The sequence below is a fragment of the Ceratotherium simum genome, chromosome 5 (genome assembly GCF_057802395.1).
Source record: "Ceratotherium simum simum isolate JZ-2026a chromosome 5, ASM5780239v1, whole genome shotgun sequence".
Taxonomy (NCBI): domain Eukaryota; kingdom Metazoa; phylum Chordata; class Mammalia; order Perissodactyla; family Rhinocerotidae; genus Ceratotherium; species Ceratotherium simum.
In genome coordinates this window covers 76,470,697-76,493,581 of record NC_141904.1, presented here as the reverse complement: position 1 = coordinate 76,493,581, position 22,885 = coordinate 76,470,697, and the positions used below count along the sequence as shown (strand labels likewise).

The following is a 22,885-nucleotide window of genomic DNA, read 5'->3' as shown; positions in this document are numbered from 1 at the left end:
AGACAACAAACACTCTGCCCGTGCAGAGCTTACAATCTAGTTGGAGGGAGAAAGCACATGCAGAACAATTGCAGAGCAATGTCAACAATAAACAACAGTACAGTATAGACAGGAAGGAGAAGTACAGTGGCGTTCTGAAGTAGCAGGCTGTTCAGAGTAGTGTTGGGCTAATGGCTTCTTGGAGGAAGGTGAGTTTTGAGCTGGGTGTTGAAGGAAGTGGTTGACACAGGTTGACCCCTGGCTCACTATGCTTAAACTCTTTGATCCCCAGTTTTCTCTGTAAAAGAGGGGAAATTATGCTAGCTTCCTCCTCAGGATTGCTGAAAAGAATTAATTAAAATACAGTTTTGGAGGGGGAAAAGAAAGCATGGGGGTTAGCTATATTATCACTATGTAAATGAAAGACTGCAGACAGAATTTAAAATGGTCTGGCTGGGGTATGTAGTTGGTGACTGTGTATGCCCCTTGGTTAAAGCCAATGAAATAGATGTAGATGGGTAGATGGGTTTTTGTCCAAGAGTAGGGTCAGAGTTCCCATTTGCTTAGGGACCTTGCTATTCCTTGAACAAATGTTTGGCCTTGTCACTGCTGGGAAGTCTACACAGACCCACACTTAGGCCTCCCACTTTCCATGAGAGAAGTAAAAGTACAACTAATGCAGATAAATTGATGTGATTCTCTCCCTGTGCGCATTCAAGCTGTGTACATGGAGGGTCATACTAAATGCTGACCGGGCTTGTGTGAAATAGCAGGATGTTCTGAATCTTAGCTTCTGGGAATGGGTTATACTCTAACAAAATCTTACCAAACATTCTGAAGAACTTACTCTTTGTCACAGTGATTTCTGTGAGTTGATTTCATTTGAAATGTGGGGTGTATATTAAAAAAAAAAATCCTGGTAGGAGAATCTTGGTGACAAACAAACCAATGAAGAAAGAGTTGGCATTTGAGAGAACTAAGCACAGAGGGTCTCTCCCTATACAAGGGGACCTGATGAAGAGTGAGAACTTAACTCTTGATTGAAACTCACTGCTGGTTAAGCTGAGCATCTACTGGCTGGATTTCTGATAATTATAATCATTCAAGGGAAGGGTGTGCTAATACAGAGCCTCACTAGGGCTGAAGATCAGGAAGAATTCAAAGTTTTTCCCTAAGGAACAGTAGCCACTGGAACAGACTATCTGTATCCTGGGTGCTACTCACGGGCCTCTTCTGTCCTCCGCTTCTCTGAGGGTCGGCTGGGCTCCCCAATCCCAATCACATTGGCTGCAACTGTGCGGAATTCATATTCAACCCAAGGGTTCAAACCCACCACAGTCGCTGTGAAAGTCTTCCCATCAATGAGCTCCGGGACTGAAAGACATCAAAAGGTGAGGGTGTTTCACAGGACTCCATGTTAGGAAGTCAGGAACTTTCATCCATCATCACCATTACTGTGTTCAGGGCACTGTAGGTGGTCTGAGAGTAGCAGCACAAACAGCTGTTGCAGGAAGGTAGTCCCAGAACTCTCTATGCTAAACAAATAAACTCAAATGAGACACCATCACAAAAGTCACAGTCCTCAAGGCCCAAAGCTACTTGACTGTAATCGTTACTGTTATCACCTGTAACACCTATAGCATGTTTTTCAGCACTACCGTATCGTGCTGGGCACATTGTTTACATACAACTATCCTATGAGTAACATACAACTATCCTATGAGTAAGGTAAAATTATTATATTCATTTTTTATAGATGAGGAAAATGTGCCTCACAGAGGTTAAGTGACTCACCCAAGGTCACCCCGGATTTGCATCTTTGTCTGTCTGACTGTGGTCCAAGCTCTGTAACTTATTATAACAATGGAGTTACAATGTTATAAATCTATATTACTACTGTCAATGAACTATATTAGCATATCTAAAGAATCTGTAAACAGAAAAGGGATGGCCCATGAAGAACACAAAAAATGGGAGTCAGAGAAGCAGAATTTGACAGTGTTCACCCAGCGGTATTTGGAGAAGGGCTCCTTCACAGGAGGACAAGGCCATTGCTTGATGCCACAGCCATGAAGCTCTGGACATTGCTTCCATGCTCAACAAACAACTTTTTGAGTTTTAAACTGATTACCATAGAGATTTCCCATTGCGTCCAGAAGACTCAAAGTGAGGTCCCCTGTGACCAAGCTGATGCCACCATACTGGTGACTAGGCTTCAGTGGCTGCCAGCCTCCTCGGGCCACACTTACACTGTCCTACCCTCCAAAGGTGAAGAGTGTGGGCTTTAGAGTCAGACCACCAGGAGACTAATCCTGAATCCACACTTAGTAGCAAAATGACCTTGGGCAAGTTGCTTATCCTTTCCATGCCTTGGTTTCTTCACCATAAAATAAGGCTAATAACAATATCTATTCACAGTGCAGTTGCAAAATCCGAAAAAAGCACTTAGCAGAGCTTATGGGATTTAGTAACGGCTCAACAAATTTCAGTTTATTTTTTTAAAACATGATAATCATCATCAGCAGCAGCAGCATCTTCATCCTCCTCCTTTCCTTCATTATATTTATGCAGCACTTTCTATTTCTTAAAAAGTTTCACAATCACTTCTCTTCTGGGTCATAAATAATTCTTATTATGCCCATTTAACAGAAGAGGAAAATGAAGATGTCTAGAGATCCGCTGATTAGCAGAGTCAGGAGCAGAATTCATATCTCCTAATTTCCAGATTTTTCCCAGCTTTCCTCTCTAAAACACTCTTGTGGCTCAGAAGAAATTCAGTGATTCAGCTGGAAACACAGAAACCCATTTCTAATGTTGGATAAACTAAAATGAAAAAAAAAAGTTATTAAAATCAATACGATTCATATGAATTACATAAAACTGGGCATATCAGTCCATTTATTTCTATTTCAAAACATCAAGACCACACAGCTAACCCTTGGGGACTAGAGAAGTGTGTATCTTGCTTGCAATAACTACTTGTTTGTCCAATTTTTCCTCAAATGAAACCTAAATAAAATAGCAAAATGAGTCAATTTGGAGGTATTGACACAGGTGGGATGCTATGGCTAACTCAAGTATTTTTAATTTAATTTAATTTTATTTATTTATTTTTAAAGATTTTATTTATTTATTTTCCCCCCAAAGCCCCAGTAGATAGTTGTATGTCATAGCTGCACATCCTTCTAGTTGCTGTATGTGGGACACGGCCTCAGCATGGCCGGAGAAGCGGTGCGTCGGTGCGCACCTGGGATCCGAACCCGGGCCGCCAGCAGCAGAGCGTGCGCACTTAATCGCTAAGCCACGGGGCCGACCCAAGTATTTTTAATTTTAAAAAATCTCATGCCTCTCCACGCCCCAATTTAACCACCTAAAAAAAATGGGCTCCAAGTCAAGAGTCTCCATGCAGTCCTTAGTTATTGGTTTCTTGAGAGCAGTGTATAAACTTCACACTGACTGTGATTGTAGACTAGCATAATCCACTGCTTCCCAAAGTGTACTAGTGGTATGCAGCTGATGTTAGGTAATACACAGATGGATGCATTTTATTTCTATAACTAACTTTTTTTTTTTTTTCTTGTGAGGAAGATCAGCCCTGAGCTAACATCCGATGCCAATCCTCCTCTCTTTGCTGAGGAAGATTGGTCCTGGGCTAACATCTGTGCCCACCTTCCTCTACTTTATATGGGACACTGCCACAGCTGGCTTGACAAGTGGTGCATCGGTGTGCGCCCGGATCCGAACCTGCGAACCCCAGGCCGCCGCAGCGGAGCACGCGAACTTAACCACCACACCACCGGGCCAGCCCCTAACTAATGTATTTTTAAATGTGTATTAAGAAAAAATATAATGAGCATAACAAACCTATCATTTCACAGATATTCTTGCTTAGGACAAGTTAAAAACAAATATGAGTTGATATAAAGAAAAATATTAAATAAATGATAGTACAGTTGGCTGAGGTGTAGGAAATACTTCCACAATGTATCATTTGCAGCTTTGTCTGAACCAGAACCTAGATATTCCTTGGCTTCTGCCACAGTGCTTTGCCCATTATGTTGAGTTTCAGAAGCCCCTAAAGACATCAGCACCGGGTATCCAATATGGTACCTGTATTGACAGCTTGCCAGCCCACGGAGAATGGAGTCCTGGCTTGAATGACATACATGGTGATGGGGCTATGGTTGTCAGGCCCGGGTCTCCAGGAGAGCTGAGCAGTGGTGTCTGTAATTTCATCTATGGTCACAGCCTCTGGGGGGCCTGGGGGACCTGCGAAAGAGCAAGACCCTCAGAACTGGAGCAGTGTGTTCAAACACCCAAGTAAGTAATCACTTAATTGAATGGGATGCTGACTCATTCAACTATTTATTGACTCACTCACAGATTCTTCACTTGCCAATTCCTTTTTGAATACCTACTAGGTGCCCAGCATTCTTCTGGACTCTGAAACTACAGAGATGAATGAAACATGGCCCCTTCCTTCTAGAGGCTCATAGTACAATAGGAAAAGCTAATAGGCAAACAAAGAATTATAATAGAATATTTGGTAGATGTTAAGAGAGAATATTGGAGCACCACAAGGGCCCAAATTCATTAATTCATCCATCATATATTTACAGGTTCCTACTATGGGTCAGGCAGTGTTATCTGGGGATATAGTACTGATAAATGAAGATTAGAGTCTTCTGAAAATTGAATTTTTAGGCTGAGGATGTGGATTTGAGCAGAAATGGCTTTAGAACTTTGGGGGTCACAGCATTGCTCTGTGCACTGTAATTACTGACCCCTTCCCCTGCTCCACATCAAATGCGAGCACACACTTGTATACAAGGGAACTGTTGTGAAAATGATCAGTGCTGAAGAGTCACAAGACTGTGGCTTCTTCAAAGCAATTTCAGAATCGGGCTGGAGTCTAAAGACCCTCTTTTGCAGTTTCTACAAGTCATATCTGTATTTTTCTACTTATCCTCCTGATGTTCACTGTTTCTGCCCATGTACTTAAACCATTGAAACATGAGGAAATCAGATTTAAATAAAGGCCTGGAAATCATAAAGAAATAGAGGGATGGAAAGTGGTTGGCAGGCAAACACAAAATATCAACAGAGCCAGAGCAAAGACCCAAAGCTACCCTAGATTCAAACATGAAAAACTCTTACTAGGCAGTGAAATGCATTTCTAACTAGGCACAACTGACCACCTCAGGAGAGAAGGTGATTGTGAGGGAGACATAACGACAAACCTCATACCCATTGGACGGGCATAAGGAGCTATTCCTAGGAGGGATTTGCTAAGCCCCAGGACAGCAATCAAATGTCCTGCCAAAATACTCCTGGGCCATGCCACAGGCGCAGGGAAGAAAGACACCTTTAAGAGAGTGGTGAAAAGTCAACGGCAATTTCCTGAAGTAAGACTTTTTGTTCTGGGATTCACTTCTGCACATGTTTTGTGATGCCCTAAATTCCTCTTTTAAAAATCATTTTTATAGACCCACAGGTGAGACTAAATTTATCTTCTCCCTCCTACTCCTGAATGAGAGGTCTGGAAATCTGTACGCTGGAACTGATTAATTTTCCATTGTGACATTTCAGCATGTCAGTCTAATGCCACCTAGAGAGAACTGAGGTAACCTTTGGTCTTCAGGACCCTTATTAACCAGATAAAGTCTGGAAGACAAAAGAATCTTTTTTTCTCACCAGCTGTTTCATCCAGCATTCTAGTCCCCTGTTTTAACACAGGCTCCTTCGATGGCCTTTAAAATCAAAGTACCACACATAGAAAAGTGTTACCCTCGAAACTCCTCAATGAATTAAATTGATAGGAAGTATCTGAGCCCATTGTTGGCAACTGAGTAAGAAGGAAATGAAGGGTGGGTATGAATTTGACCATTGGAGACAAGATGGTATTTCATAGCTTTCTTTGCTCTTTGTCATGTTCCTGCCACCCACCCCCACCAGTGTGTAGATATGACCTTACAGAATGTTTACCAACTTCATTTTGGGGAAGTTGGGTCCCTCTTTCAAAATGACAAAATGAGCAAATGTTTATCCTCTGAACAAAATGTTCACATGGTCAGGGGCTCATAGAAATTTCTGTCACAAGCAAGAGCAGAGGGAATGTTGGTGTGATACCAGTGTCTCTGCTTCTCTCTCAGGGAAGCGTGGCCTTTCTGGCTGCCGTTAGAGTGCTATGGATGAAATAAGTAGATATCAGAGAATCAAGGAAGCCAGAGCCAAGACTCAAAGCTTTACTAGATTCAAATAGGAAAATCTCTGACAAGGCAGTGAAACGCATTTCTGCCTCCCCTCTGTAATATGCAGAAAAGCTGCAAGGGCAGAGCTAGAGGAGATAAAACAAAAGATTATGGTTTAAAATGGCATATTAATTTATTGACCTTATTAACTGATTAGACTAGATTTTCTTTTAGTCTGCGTTTGCAGATTCCTCTTGGTATTTAATGTTATTTTCTGTGAAATGAAGTATACAATATCATTTAAGAACTTCAAGTATTACTGATTTAAATATTTATTAGTCTAATTTATTGGTGTTTAAACTGCTGATCTGAATATTATCCTAATTAAATAGAGGATAAATTTTCAGCAACAGAATTCTTTTGTTCCCAAGGGGAGAGCAGACCAGCTCTGGTGTATTTTAAAATGGAAATAAACACGTTTCCATAAGTTATTCTATGGGGAGCTCTACCCAGGTTGGAAGTTTTTCTCTTACTGGCTCTGATCTGTACCATTACTAAAAGGTTTTTTAGGCAATTTAAAGAGGAACCAGAGCAGACACAATGTAAAAGCTGTTTTTCTTTAACCTCTCTTGACAGTGAGTTTAAGTTGCTAACTCCCACACATTTCCCCCTCACGGTATGCCTAGAGGATATAGCAACACTTTTTGCTGCTTCCAATAATACCTTGTTCTCTGTGCACTCAGACTTACCCTGCCTCCAAATCTGATATTCTCCGGATTTTTATTTTCTGAAACTCAAAGTTCTGCTGGCCAAAGATGCCTAAACACCAACTGTTGGGGTTCAGATGAAGCAGATGCTAGCCAAGAGATTATTTTGATGTTCTAATTTGACTTCACTTTTAATACTTTAGAAAATCCTGGGCATGCATCAGTTTAAGTCTGGTATGTACACTGGTTCACAAAGATTTTAATTTTAATTTAAAAATATTTCTTAAAAGTCCAAACTCTTCCTTTACAAGTTGGTTTGGTGGGGCTCAGCCAGGGCGTCTGCAGCCATTAGGCTGAAGTTAGGCCATGTTAGTAATACTCAAGAGAATCTCACAAATGTCAGGTTTTACATCAGCTCCCAGCTTAGTTACTACATCCCAGGTAGTCAGGAGGTGTTTCCCTCTAAAGCCATATTTTAGGAATCGGACAGAGCTATTAACCTTAGGGAAAAAAGGAAACAGAAAAACTGGTGATGATTTTACTTAAGCCACTATTATATCAGCAGCCAAAAACACTAATTTGTTTTAGCCCAGATGAAACATAAAAAGGCTCAATTTGATCCCTATTTAAGCCATTTTCTTTTGTTAATCTAAAGTTATTCTAAAAGGTCAATCAACTCCAACAGCCATAAATCAGGTGCGCTCAGCACTCACAGGAGTTATTTTCAGTACAGAGTAACTGGATTTGCTCTGCACTTTCTGACGATCCCCGGTGAGAAATAGATGCACACAAAACTTCTGTAGACTGTACTGTTTATAATGTTCAGCTTCTACCTGACTTTTTCTCATAATTCTAAACCACTGAGGTTTTTGGAGCTCTGTGCAGGAGTAGATATCACAAAAATATTTTAAGTACAAAACCCAAAATTCTCATACCTCTTACAATCAGGTCCGCAGCAGCAGACAGCTTGTCTACACTTGTTTGGACCATGCAGACGTATTTCCCAGCATGCTTCAACTGGATGTTTCGGATCATCAAATCACCAGCTGAATCCTGCTGATAAAGTAGGGGAAAGTGGCTACAATTACTTTTTAATGAGCTCTAAATATCATTGTCACATGAAGGACACTGTGACTAATGGATTTATTTTACACTGGCTGATGAAAACATTAGTGATGCAAGCCATGGCCTATTAAAAATATGTGAACCTGCCTGAGAGATTAGAGCACCAACATTTTCAGAACACATCTTGGACAAGACTGCAGGTGTCTGGCTGCTTTGGGTTTCAGGAGCAGTCTGCCACCCATCTTGAAAGTACTTAAACTTACGTAAGGCGGCTCTTGATCTAGTCCTGTGGGTTTCTTCAGGCATGCCCTCAGCCTATAGCCTTCACTGGCATTCCAATACTTTGGAACTTTATATTTGGAAAGGGGAGGAAAGCCCACATTTGGAGGCATCTGTATGTTACTGCACAACTCTGTCTTATAGCCAGCATTTTCATTGCTCCCAGGTTTGATTAAAAGATTATGAGGACCAGACTCTCCAAGGAAATCTTGCATCACCTAATGTGGAATGGTGCTGGTTTGTTTTCCAAATGCCAAATGCATGTTTGATTAGCAGATGAATAGGACTAATTACATCCCAGTGTGAATGTCTATGTGCCCCAGAAATATTTCTACACTGTTCACCAGCACGATACTCTTAATAAATATAAGGAGATGCCTCCACAACCTATCACAAAGGTGGCATTTTAACTGAAGAACATGCTACACCTTGGAGTTTGGTTTCATAGCTCTGTTAATCAAAAGCTTGGAGAATAGCTGCTTGAGCAAAAGAACACCCTAGGGGTCAGATTCAGGAAGCTATGCTTATTTCTAAACCCTCAACGGATGACAAGATAACGTAGGTTATTTTGGCCTTGTTGCTATTCTTCCAAAGACTGTAACATTGGATAATGCTTAATGGTATTTACTATATGGCAGGCATATATTAAAGCACTTCCTGGTACTTATATTAACTCACTTAATACTCACATGTCCTATGAGTATTTAGTGCTTTAGTATATAGTCTTTTTATCCTTACTTTACAGATGAGGAAACTCAAGCACAAAGAGGTTATACGACTTGCCTAAAGTCACTTAGGTAGTAAATGGCAGAGCCAGGATGTGAACCCACATGGTCAGGCTCCAGTCTCTATTCTTCACTATAATGCTATACTACCATCCAGAAAGACTTTGTTCTCATTCTAAATCAATGCGTACTTGGTTCCCTTCCTTTGTTTCAGCACAACACATCACATATTTACCCAGGACAATGGAAGACACGGAACTGCCAATGGTTGTAAACAGGATGAGAAGAGAGGCAAAAGCATATAGTAAAGAGAGAGCTGAAGGTTCAGGACTTAGTTGTCTTGGGCTGATCCCTGCTGTGCGACTTCATGTAAGTCTCTTAATCTCTCTGAGCCTTAGTTTATTGACCTGTGAAAGAAGGATGCATTGCCTACTGTGCTAGGTTGTGAGAATCAAATGAGATTGTATGGGTATGTGAAAACCTTCTGAAAACTGTGAAGCACAGAGTAAATTTAAACTGGTATTATTGATGACCCGGATCAATTTTTTTGTGCAACAATCACGTCAAATATATTAAATCTAATTCAAGATGAGCTGTGATTTTTTTTTAACCTGAAAGCTCTTTTACTTATAACACTTGGGTTCTCATCCAGATTCTACAGTTTACTAATCAAGTCTTATAATTACTCAGTAGAATTGGATAATAACTGCTAACCTATTTCACAAGGTTTCTGTGAAGATTAAGGAGCTGATATATATGAAAGTGCTTGATAAATGTTAGGCACTTTGCAAATATAAGGAATCATCATCGTTATTAATATTATTAATACTTCTTTACCTAAGACATTGCATGCGTTAGGACTTTGAGTAAAGGTTTAAACACGAAATACGCCTCACAAGGGGGTATGTGCAGGGAAGGTGGGAAGCCACTCTGGTTTTAAGGAAATGCCTACAGTTTTCCAATAATTCATTTTATTCACCAAGGGCTCAAATGTTGGAGAAACTTGTAGCTTGTAGATTTCAGAGCACAGCAACCTATTAACAGAATTTTGTGACTGTGTCATTTAGAGTCTGCTCTCTTTATTTACAAATTTTGACCAGATTTGTGTTTTTAAAGTAAAACGGAAACGAAGAAAAAAATAAAGTCAGAATTGAGGTAAGTGTCTCACGGAAGCAGACCACAATGACTTTCTCTTTCTCTTTGAAGTCATCCAGACCACACTGTTAACTGAGATCTACGTTTATGTTCCTGCCAAACAGAACAAAACAGCACCAGCTTATTTTCCCCCACTGTGGTCTGTTCTGTTCCTGACAGAGTGGGTAGAGGCTATCAGAGGACAATGAAATAATAACTTTTCAAAAAACTACAATAGGGTGGCTCTACCAAGCATCATTTCCACCATGCTGATCCAGGAAGTAGAAACGGCGAAATGGGTTTGACTTCAGAATTGCTTCCTTATCTCTTCTATCGTCAAGTCCAAATCTACAGACATTAATGATCCTGGTAGCTGATACACTTAGCTCTCACAGTTTGTAGTGCTGTCCCTAATTTTGTACTTATTTCTTAGCAATAGTTGATTGGGGTTAGCACTAGTTTCCCAAAGGAGAAAAACATTTCCCATATGAAAGACTAATGAGGGTGATTCTACAAATAGAGGTCTCCACAAAAGGTGGTCATTAGTGCTTGACTTCATTGAGAGTGTTTCCACCTGTGCCTCAGCCCTGGCTGATATGCAGCCAGTCCAGCATAAAGGTCACATCTGTCTGACTGGCGGGGCATCTATTTTGATCAGTCAGGTACCTGTTCTGATTGGTTGGTGCCCGTGTCATTCTGGGAGATAATATTTCTCATATCTCTCCTGCCTGAGACATTGGTTTTAGCATGAAAACAAATATTCTGCCTAATTTATGAAGGTTTTCTCAATTTATACTTTTCTGTTATTAGAATCAATGTTACCCTTCCTTCAATTAACACAACCATTTAAATTTATCAAGTAATTCTTTTCTGGTAGGCATTGGGCTATGTACTTTTTTATACCTGAAGGTATTTAATATCCTTAATGCCCTTGTGAAGTAGTTAATGTCTCTTTCACTTGGTCAAGGTTATTAGGCTGAACCATATCAAAGAGGTCCAGAATGGTCAGTACTGGCAATTTCATCCAGCCTTTCTCAACTACGGTTCCAAGAGAGAATCACTAACGACCCGAGGCATCCGTTGATGTAATGAATTAACTTCTCTCCCATGCATCTAAAAGGGTACCAGTCATGTACAATCCTTGGGAGAACTGAGAAAATAGTTACTCAAATCATTTTTGGTGTTCTGTGATTCAACCGAGAAACACTGAGAAAGGCAGCAAGAATGTAAGTAACAGGACTAGTACTATATTTGAGTGGAAAATAGGCCCTCAATATATCATGTGGATAGCTTTTTAAACTTTAGTCCGTTTATTCTCAACATGGGGTGGGGGTAAGTTTAAGTGGGTAAATCAGATTCCTATGGCAGCATGGGGGATGGGGAGGGCTTTTCAAGTCATAGCCCATTTTTATATTCTGCTGTCTTTTGGTTGGACCCCTCCATGAGAATGGCAGCCAGAGTGAATCTTTATTACCAATGGGAATGTTGGGCTGTGTTAGGGCAGAAAAAAATTTTTGGAGAACAATTGTGATAGACCCAAATTGTTTCTAGATTTAACCTGTTCTTGGTGTGAATGCAACGATAATATGTATTTTTATGGAAAGTAAGGCATTTTGAAAATTCAACCATTAGAATTCAAATTACCTGGAGATAATAAATAATCTGATCAGACTTTCAGATTCAAGAAAGAGAGCCCTAACGTCACAGTGTTGAGTCTTCTAGAAGAGCCAAAGGGAGTTTAATCAGCAGCATAAAAACATAGGAGTAAACTATCCTTCAGCTATTTTTTTTCTTTTATTTATTTATATTATTTTTTTTATTGAGGTCATATTGGTTTATAACATTGTGTAATTTCAGGTGTACATTATTATATATCAGTTTCTGTATAGACTGCATCGTACTCACCACCAATAGTCTAGTTTTTATCTGCTACCATACATAGGTGCCCCTGTAACCCTTTTGCCCACCTTCACCCCATTCCCCTATGGTAACCACTAATCTGTTCTCTTTATCCATCTCTTTATCCATGGATACATATCCATGTATCCATGGAATTTGAAGTTTAAAGCTGAGTTCTGCAATTTTAGTAGCTGTGAGGCCAAGGCAAACCATATAACTCCCCTGAGCCTCAGTTTCCTCATTTATACACAGTAATGAATAACTATCCTGTAGGATTGCTGTGACGATTAAGAGAAGGCCTGCCGTATGGGGTTGCTCATATAGGGTGCCGCATTTATCATGCAAAAAGCAGCAGGAATTAACCAAGAGTTTCTTGAAATAAGGTGCTTAAACGAAATTATCAAAGAATAACTCTAAACAAGTTGAGTCTGTTTTGAGAAGTTCAGTCGCACATTGCATTTCCTGTGGATAGTTTGATATTAATACTTACCCCTCCGACTCTTTCGAAGTGGTCCCCGTCTTTGTCGAAGTCTATCAGGTGTCCATTAAATGACCAAGTGAACATGATGTCTAGTGAATGATCATGTGTTACCTGGCATGGCAGAACAATACTTTCTCCAACAGTGACATCCATACTGGAAGGGGGCACCATTACTCTTGTTGGATCTGGAGAGTGAAACAAAACAAAACAACAACAAAGACCATGAGCTTGTGCGGAAATAAAATGTAGAATCGAAGAGCACGGAATACTGAGTAGTTTTGCTTTATTTTTACTTAGGCTGTGACTGGCAAACCTCAGTCATCTGGGAAGCTCAGATTCAGGCCAGGAGGTCATTTTTAATATGAAAAGATGAAAACACTCATTATGTGAAACTTCGAATAGCAACAGAACTCAGCTGGGGAGCACTGAGGTTAGATTTCTGAAGACACTCGTGGAAGGGCCTACTTCTGGCAGCCTGCTCTGAAACTGCCCCTTTAAAAAGGTTTTTGGATCTCCCCAGTTTCACTAGAAAGCAATATTTCAGCTGAGTGCAAACAGGAAAATCCATGCTAACTTGAAGTTTGTTGGGCTTTCTTTTTTCCTATTATAAAAGTGAAAAATGTTTAGTATGAGAAATTTAGAAATTTCAGGAAAGTTAAAAGAAAGTACCAAAAAAACAAAAACAAAAAAAAATATAAATGTTATATTTACTTAATATAATATTAGGTATGTTTATATCTTTATCCACATATTTTTATAATCTGCATAATGTGCTATTAAGTTTACAGTTTTAACCATTTTGAAACTAGTAGACATTTTAGCAAATTTTATTATAAATATAATTATTATTAATACTTTGATGAACATCATTGACAAAATGACATATGTATATTACTTCTTTAAAATAAAGACTAATTTGTTTTTAAATTCACCGTTTACATTATAGTTTTAATTGGGAATGGAACGGGCTTGCTTAGCTGAGAGCTTATAAACTCCAAAACTACCTTCACACACAGGGAGTCTCTCATTTTTCACTGCAACATGATTTCATAAATGGTGTCAGAGAGTACAATGGTGAAAAGCAATTTGAGCTAAATATAAAGGTCATATAAGTGCCTAAAGAATGAAATTCTGAATTCAGCCATATTCCAGAGATTTCTCTATACTAAACCAAACCAAACCAACCAAACAAACCATAACAAAGAAGACAAATCAAAAGCAAACAAAACAATAAAAGAACATTGATTAATTCCCTTCCATATTCACAGGATTTTGTTTCAGGCTGTGGGGTATATAAATATTTATTAAGTGAACCTCAGATTAAAATCTCTCTTGGGAATTTTGAAATGATATCTTATAGGAGACTTTTGATGGGTCTTACTTTCCAACAACCCACACTAAAATTTCCTCTTTAAAGAGAGTCTTTAAAACAGTTTGTCTGCGCTTTTATCCAATAATGGAAAGTGAACATTTCAGGTTGTTAGAAAAGTCTGTGTCCATAAATAGATTGTAATCCAGTGGTAGGATGTACTTTTGCTGTTTTCTGAAAATAGGATAAGATAATAAGTGGATTGGTAAGCTTTCAGTCTCTGTTGAATGAGTGATGTCTATGAAATGAGGAGTGAAAAACAGGGACTGCAGCTAAGTAATAGGAGGGAAAAGCCTTTATTTGGAAACCCAAGGCTTTTGCAAGTCACATAATCAAAAATCTGCTCTACTGATTCACTGACCTGCAGGAATAGATACAGATTAAGAGTTTTTTAAATAAGGGAAGGAGTTGAGAGCAAATCACTTTAGAATAATTCTAAACAAAAATCTAGGAATAGCTCCATTTTGACTTAACATGCCATTTATCATTTTTGATTTAAAATTTTTCTCATCTGTAAAATGAAGACTGGAACAAATAATTCCCGGCTAAAATTATAGGATTGTATGGTTTTTATTTGGCAAGATGTTGCCTAATTCTACTTTAAATAGCTGTCCACTGATTTTGCAATTTAGATTTTCATTTTAATGTACCTTCATTTGTTTGTTGATTTAGCCACCAAGCATGCATTGTGTGTTATGTGGATAACATTGTCCTGGTACCAAGAGAGACATAAAGGAGACTGAGGCATAATAACATTTGTAATAACTAATTGAGCCCCTCAGGTTCTAGACACTGCGTTAAGCGCTTTACATGGATTATTTCATTTATTCTTAACAAATAGGTACTATTATCGTCCCTACTTAACAGATGAGGGAAACTGGTGCCTAAGAGTGGTTAAGGAACTATCTATTGTGCTATGCTGCCTCCCTTCATTTAGTTGAAAACATAATATCCATTCACAAATCATCCAGAGAACAACTCTAAGGGCACAATACAGCGATTTGCACTCTTCATTATGTGTAGTCAATGGAAGATATTTGAATGCAGAAGGAATTCAAAGAAGGCCATGGGGTGAAGCTGGTTTCAGAGGGCTTCACTGCAAGAGTAATGAAGTTACTGCCTTACACAAGTAAAAGGCAGCGATGATTTTATGCCTAAAATGCTGGCTTTGGCTCTAAGCTCACACATCAGACTTATGAGTGCAGAGTCAAATGTCCGGCTCAAGTCCTTAAACATGTCTTGGCTTCCTATCTCCTGACAACTTCTGGGTGAGCAACAAGGACTTGGCACATACCCCAAGGCCTAGAGTCATTTGCAATTCTGGCTCACATTTTTAATTGACATTTGTTTCCTAAAGAAATGTTCATCTCTTTATGCACATGTAGGGATCTGGAACAGATTTTCTTATTGGTGAACTCAGTTGCCTGTTAACCAAGGACCAGAGAAGTTCCCTAAATCAAGGATTATGCTGGTATGGTATGGTTGCTGTGCTGACAGCTGCTAATTCATTAATTTAGCACTTGTCACCGATTCATGTTCTGAGCCCTGAGGTAGCAAGAATCGATGCAAAGCAAGTCATGCACTGTACACACACCAGTGAAGTCTCCTTGGGACTAGAGAAGATTAAAGTAAAGAGGTTCAAAACCTCATTAGTTAGTTGGTTTTCTCAAATTGTATGCTTGTTCAGTACTCCTTTCTGTGTTGCGAATTCTTATGCTTTTTACTTGATTAATTTCTTTGAATTTGAATACAAACTCTGTACCCAAATAAACAGATGGCTTCTTCAAAACAAAACTGTCTCCCCTCTTTTGGTTTTAATTCATCAAGATCAGGAAGAACCTATATTTACAACTTCTGTTCTGAAGAGTCACTCCAGCTATTGTTCTGTGCATAGAACTCTCAAAGGCAATTAGAACTCAAGATGTAGAATTGATGTCTGGATTTGGATGTAATTAAATAGGAACAATACATAGGACCAACAACACCCCTAACTTTCCTGCTTATGGTTGGTTCATCCTGCGGAGAATGATAAATTCAGAACTCCAGAGAATTGATGCTTGAAACATACATATTTACGAAGTGCTTAACCCACCTGGAGTAAAAAAAAAATTATTCTTTTACATTCTATAGTGTTTTCTATAATATATAAAGGACAGAAGGTAAACTAAGTGCTTTGTTCTAAAGATCATGCCAACCATGAGAGAGAGCATGAATTATTAACCACTTTGTTAATGATTAGGCCAACAATTAGATGCATAAATTACAACACATCATCCAAGTCATATTATATTCTCACTTTCATTGTTGGTGGAAAGGCTTTCTGATTTAGGACTTTTATTATCTGTAAAAACAAGTGCTTGTGGGTTCGTAGGATGAGAATTCCATGTCAATGTTGCTTTCCCTATACCATATCAACTCTTCCATTTCTGTTTATAATTTCTTTACCTTTCACTTACAGTGCCAAGATACTCACATGGTCCCTATCAGGAAAGTATTTAATGTGTGTTTTAATCATCTTCATTCACGGAAGGGACACATCTCCTTTTGTTAGCAAATTTCTTACTGTAATGGTTTTGATGATGCTTTCAGTCAGATTGTCTTCTTTTTATATTAATTTTTATAGAGAGAATTTAAAAAATGGGATTCTTTAAAGACCTGGAACTAGTCAAAAAGCTGACAGTCAGGTCGCCTCATATGACACAAGGGGGACTGGACAGAAAACTATTTTCAATAATAGGTAAATGCCACAACAAAAACCTTTTATTAATGATCACAATAACCCGGAGCTAGCATCTCTAGGGATGAATTTCAGCACTCTCTAGTTGGTCCCATTTTTTTCAATAAAAATAAAACCAGTGCCAGACAAAGTGTATTTATCAATTCTGCATAAAATACACATCTAAAAGGAATACCCTAAACAGTAGAGAAGAACCAAGATTCACAGTAATTTCAAGCTGGACCAATTCTTTCATTTAGGATGAAATTTAATAGGGATAAAGGCAAAAAGTTATACTTAAAAAAGTAAGCTGTATAGGTACAGGCTGTGGGAAGACTGGATTGGCAGTTCACATGGAAAAGATTTGAGTATTTCAGTGTCAACAGGGTCCATGTAGCTGCCAAAGAAAGCTAATGCAATCTTAGGATGCATTACTAGCATGTGGTATTCCATTTTAGAGAGAGAATAATCTCGTATTTTGCATTAATGAGACCACAGCTCACTAGGAACATCCTTTGGATTCATTGACAGATTAGTGTATCTGCATTAGTGAAGGATCTAATAAATCTATAATAGCTAAAATAACTGAAAGTATTTGGCACAAGAAAGAGAAATTAGAGGAGACATGATAGTGGTCTTCAAATATGTGAAGGGTTTATACGTAGAAGATGAATTAAGCTTATTTTGTGTTGCCCACAAGTAGAAAGCAAAGAGTAACTACAAACAGGCATATTTCGGCTCCACATAAGGGAGAACTTTCTAATAATTTGATCTTTCCAATAGGGAAATGGGCTGCTTATGAGAACATGAATCACCATTTCTAGAAGTATTCAAGTGGAGGTGGTCGCCATCAGAGAAGGGATGTCAGGTTACACTGAAGGCCAGCCAGGCTGGACGATGTCTATTGTCTCTTTGGAGAGCCCATGACTCCAAGCCACCTTCCCAATGCTTTCCTGATCACCCTACTCACAGGTGACCCTTTCCTTTTGTGAAGCTCATCAGCATTAACTGTCTGTTCTATTTCTTCAATATTAAGCTTGAGCATTGTTGTAGAATATCATTTACATATATCCAGTTTCTCCCCTATAATCAGGTTCCTGGGGGTCAGGGACCACATCTTACACTTTTATAAATCCCTGATGCCTAGCTCTGTCCTTACTCATGAGAGTTGGTTAAAGATAAGTTGTTGATGATCTGTGAATGGTAGTATTGGTGACTGATAAAAATAAGGCACTGATCCTTGAAGTGCTGAAGCTGTTGTGCTGTATTTCTTACTATTTACCCTGACTTATGTTGACCATAAAAAGAAGCCACCTAAGAGTTCACTCAGCACTCACTGTGCAAACTCTGGCCCTTCTTCTGTGCTCATTACTGACTTTTGCCTCTAAGGCCACATTTAGGATTTATTTTTTCTTGCTTTTAAAAAGTAATTTATTTTAAAAATAATTTCTAACTTAAAAAAAGGTTGCCAGAGAAGTACAAAGACCTCTTTCACCTTCACACAGACCCCTCCATTGTTAATATTTTACTGCATTTGCTTCTTTCTTTCTCTTTCTCTCTTAACATATTATACATATATCTCTAAATAATAGATATATATCTTTATATATAATAAAGTATAATAGTTATATATATAATATATAATAGTTATATAATAGATAACAGATAAATTACATGATCTATAATATATATTTACCAGTTATCATTAGTCTTTTATATATAATATATATTATACAGATAATAGATAATATATATATCATATGATCTATAATATATAAGATTTACCCCTTATCCTTAGTCTTTTTCTGAACCTTTTGAGTGCAACTACAGACATGATGTCTCATCACCTTTAAACATTTCAGTGTGTATTCCCCCAAATAAGGACACTTTCCTAATAAGCAGCATACAAACCTCCAAACAAGTAAATCAACCTTGGTACATCACTACTATGCAATTCAGATCCCATTCAAAATTTGCTAACTTTCTCAGTAATGTCTCTTTATCTTTTGGTCCAGGACCTTATCTGGGAATGCATGTTGAATTTAATTGTTATGCTTCTTCTGACTCCTTCATATTAGAACACTTCTTCAGTCTTTCCCAACTTTCAAATCCTTGACAGTTTTAAAAAAGATAGGCCTTACATTCTGTAGGATGACTCTCAATGTGGATTTATCTGATGTTTCCTCATGACCTGATTTCGATCGTGCATTCTCAGCAAGAACATCACTGAAATAGTGTAGAGTATCTTCTAAGTGCATCGAATCAGGACCTATGCGACGTGATGTGAACTTGTCTCAACACTGATCATTTTTTTTATTTTTTGTGAGGAGATCAGCCCTGTGCTAACATCTGCCAATCCTCCTCTTTTTTTTTCTTCTGAGGAAGACTGGCCGTGGGCTAACATCTGTGCCCATCGTCCTCCACTTTATATGGGACGCCGCCACAGCATGGCTTGCCAAGCAGTACGTCGGCGCGCGCCTGGGATCGGAACAAGCGAACCCCGGGCCACCACAGCGGAGCGCACGCACTTAACCGCTTGTGCCACCGGGCCGGCCCCTCAACACTGATCATTTTAATCCTGATCACCTGGTCATGTTGGCATCTGCGTGTTTTATTCACCTTATATTTACCATTTCCCTCCTTACAACTGATTAGTATTTTTGTGGGGAAGTATTCCGAAATTACACCAATATTCTGATGCTCATCAAACCTCCACCTATCAGCCTTAGGATCCATTGAAGACTTCTGCCTGAATCAACCACCTCCATGATGGTTACCAAATGGTGAGTGCCTCTCTATTTCCATCATTCCTTCTACATACACTAGTTGACATTCTACTTTAAGGAAGTGCTTTCCATTATTTATCATTATATAAATATCCTGATGAAATAAGATATATTCAATCTATCATCTTCTAGATAATATCAGGCATATATGTATTTGGCATTTGTTTCCACGCCTTTATTTTAGTTATAATTATTACTGTTTTGGAAATCCCCGACATTTGTTTTCTTTTAGACATTCACTTTTCACTAGGATTTGTTTTCTCTTGAGTAGCTATGCCTGTGAATTGAGAATTTAAAAAATTTTTAAACAAACATAGGCTATTTTTCTCTTTATCTTATCTCTCTTTTTGGTAACACAATTAATATATGACTTTGTTGTTTGAAGAAGGGAAGAAGAACCAGTTGAAAAAAACCAATGATTTTATCTTGGCTAAAGACAAGGAAATCTGCCCTTTTTAGGTAGCGGAGAAACCACAGCAACGGTGTAGGGCACTTTCACGTGTCAAGGTTTTTAATCGATTCACGCCACGAAGCACTGCCACATAGTATTGTGACCTGGTTCTTTGAACAACTTGTGCAACTTGACAAATGACATCGGAAGAAAACACAAGGCAAATTCTGACCCCAGTCGGATTGAGCACAAACTGGAGCCCTTTGTAAAGCAATTTACAAATCACCCCTGAGCAGAATGCTTACCGATCTATTTTCAAGGACTAGGGAAAAAACACAAAGCAGAGCTGTTTAATAAGCTTGAGTGCCACAAATGGAAACCGCTATGCACAAGCCAATTGAGAGTGGCCAAGAACAGGTACTTGGGAAACAAGCAGCCAAATGATAATCAGAGTTATTAGATTTGCCTGGTCAAAATGTGTAGCAGAAAGCACCTATTTAATTATGAAAATGGCTCTAATGACACCCAAATGCTCTCGGATGCCTTTCAGGTCTCCAATAGTCAGTTACAACTATTAATAAGTAGTTTTTGTTTTGTCTTGTTTTGTTTTTCAACAGCAAGTTATAATTGGTCTTAAAATCATTCATGGTCAGCTCATTTGCTTATTTTTACCTGCTACCAGGGAAAGCAAACCTTCTGGTTTTGGATTTGTGCCATGTTTTAGTAGCAGGGTTTCTCAGCTGGGATGTCTTTCCAAATGGAAAGAATCTTCTGCAGGTGCCTAAGCTTCCACTATGAATAAGAATACTCCTCAAGCAAAGTAGCAAGCAACAACAGAGGGGGTAAGGGGGTGTGCTAAATTTACCTTCTCACATTTTCTTTGTGAAGCTTTCTTCATGATTTAAAAGAAATGATCTAAACAGACTCTTGGAAAAGAAAACATTGATAAAAATTTATCAATGTTCTCATTGATAAATTAAATAAATTGTATCTCCAAGTCAAGATATAATTAAAATTACTACTCTATGGCATTTTTGTGACTGGGTTGGAAGACAAAAAGAATGATAAATGGGAACCACAGATATCTTTTAACCACGGAGAAACGTTTTCATCAAATAATAATTAGAAATCTTTCTGTTTGAGAAGAAGGGATTACAGGCTTATTTCTTTTAGCTACTACACCTGAGTAACTCTCCCTTATGAGTCACTGGGCAAAAGAGTCCCAAAGAAATCTCATTAGTGTCAGTGAAATAAAGTAAATTCCATCATAGACAATGCCTAAGAATGGCATAATATAGTCTTTGCTGATTAAAGGAATATATTATTGTACCTGATGGGCATCTGGCTACATCTACTGATACCAGGTAAGAGAATATTTACCTAAATTACAAAAGAAATGAAATGCACACCTTGAGGGAAGGTCAATGAATTCCACAGACAATGCCTCCATTGTCTTTACGTACAAAGTAACCACCAAGTGCCCATCCATGCAGCTTCCTACATGGGGAAGGATTAATGTCTGGTCAGCAGGTGGTGCTGAAACCTTAGCAGAAGGAGAAAGCCTCCCTCTTTTCTGTTCATCCTGCTCCTGTCAGCAATTTTCTACATGTTTTCAAATTCCTCAGTTTAAGGATCTGCATCTTGGGAAAGAGGCAATAATTCTCATATTCTAAAGCAGTATTTCTTTGTTTGCTTATAGATTTGAGAAAAGGTCACTGTGGAGCATATGAAGCTTAAAACAGAGGGTATCACTATCTTGGTGGACATTATTAGCTACCCTCCCTTTATTTGATGCAGGAAGGATTGAATTATAAAGCTTTCTGCAAAACAAAATCAACCAACCTCACCCACTCCAGCAGCCAGGGCAACTACTGACTAGCTTGTCTAGGGGCTTGTCTATAATTCTAAGTGAACTTTTCCCTGAAACCCTTCAGGACAGACAACTATTCATAGTTCCTGGGCCCCTGCAATTGATGAAATGCTCCTTTTGTGTGCACGACAGGTAAGACGTCACGAGTTTAGCTAACTAAAAGAGATTCTGCTTCCTGTTGCATTACATGCTTCAGAGTGTGATCTGTATACACAATGAAACTTACAGGAAGGAGAATGAAAATTAGGAGAGTCCTCAATTAAGATTTTGTTACTGTTCTTCATTTTGAGGAGAAAGAGGCAAATCGTTGGAAAGCACACTCTTGTAGGGAAGAACTACTTTCTGGGGTAGATTTGAGGGTCACTGCACATTTAGTCTAGTCTTCCACACCAGAGATAGGGAAACTTTTCTTTCTATTGCGAGTTGCTGACCCAAAGAGAAAAAGAGATCATCTGAGGGTCAGAGAAGTAAAAAGCAACTTAATTTAGTTTATTTTCAGAGAGATGTTTACAATTTTTCATGCCTTTTAAATTAGGTACAGGGGACATAAAAATCTCAAGATATGTCACATAATTTAAAACAGATCTAATCTATGTAGAGAGGACAGTGAAGATGAGAGACCATGGGAAAGCAGGGAGATGGAGAAAAGGAGAGCAGAGAAGAAGAGCAAGAAAGGCACAGGCAACACCAATTTGCAAAGGTACATGCACCCCTGTGTTCATTGCAGCCTTATTCACGATAGCCAAGACTTGGAAGCAACCTAAGTGCCCATCAAGGGACGAATGGATAAAAAAGCTGTGGTATATATACACAATGGAATACTACTCAGCCATAAGAAACGATGAAATCCAGCCATTTGTGACAACATGGATGGACATTGAGGGCATGATGCAAAGTGAAATAAGTCAGAGGGAGAAGGTCAAATACCGTATGATTTCCTTCATTAAGTAGTAGATAATAACAACAATAAACAAACACATAGGAACAGAGATTGGATTGGTGGTTACCAGAGGGGAAGGGGGGAGGGAGGAGGGTGAAAGGGATAATTGGGTACATGTGTGTGGTGATGGGTTGTAATTAGTATTTTGGTGGTGAACATGATGTAATCTATGCAGAAATAGAAGTACAATGATGTATACCTGAAATTTTTCAATGTCATAAACCAATGTTACTGCAATAAACAACAACAACAACAAAAAAAAAAAAAAAAAAAAAGAAAGGCACAGGCAGAGAGCAGCAGAGTTCCCTGCTCCACAAACACCGAACTGATCCCACACTGAGTAAAGGACGCTC

General features: G+C 38.7%; 1 protein-coding gene across 9 annotated transcripts in view; it reads right to left on the bottom strand.

Annotated features, from left to right (window-relative positions):
- Window positions 1-22,885, bottom strand: part of CNTN4 (contactin 4) — an 892,715-nt gene that overhangs the window by 17,906 nt on the left and 851,924 nt on the right. For 8 of the 9 annotated variants that reach the window (XM_087431362.1, XM_087431364.1, XM_087431363.1 and 5 more), the window contains 4 exons: window positions 12,470-12,645; window positions 7,813-7,933; window positions 4,090-4,248; window positions 1,204-1,353 (listed from right to left, as the gene is read on the bottom strand). In XM_087431362.1, coding sequence (XP_087287488.1) covers window positions 1,204-1,353; window positions 4,090-4,248; window positions 7,813-7,933; window positions 12,470-12,645 — 606 coding nt within the window. The remainder of the gene's footprint in view (window positions 1-1,203; window positions 1,354-4,089; window positions 4,249-7,812; window positions 7,934-12,469; window positions 12,646-22,885) is intronic. The other variant, XM_087431368.1, reaches the window with a different exon arrangement.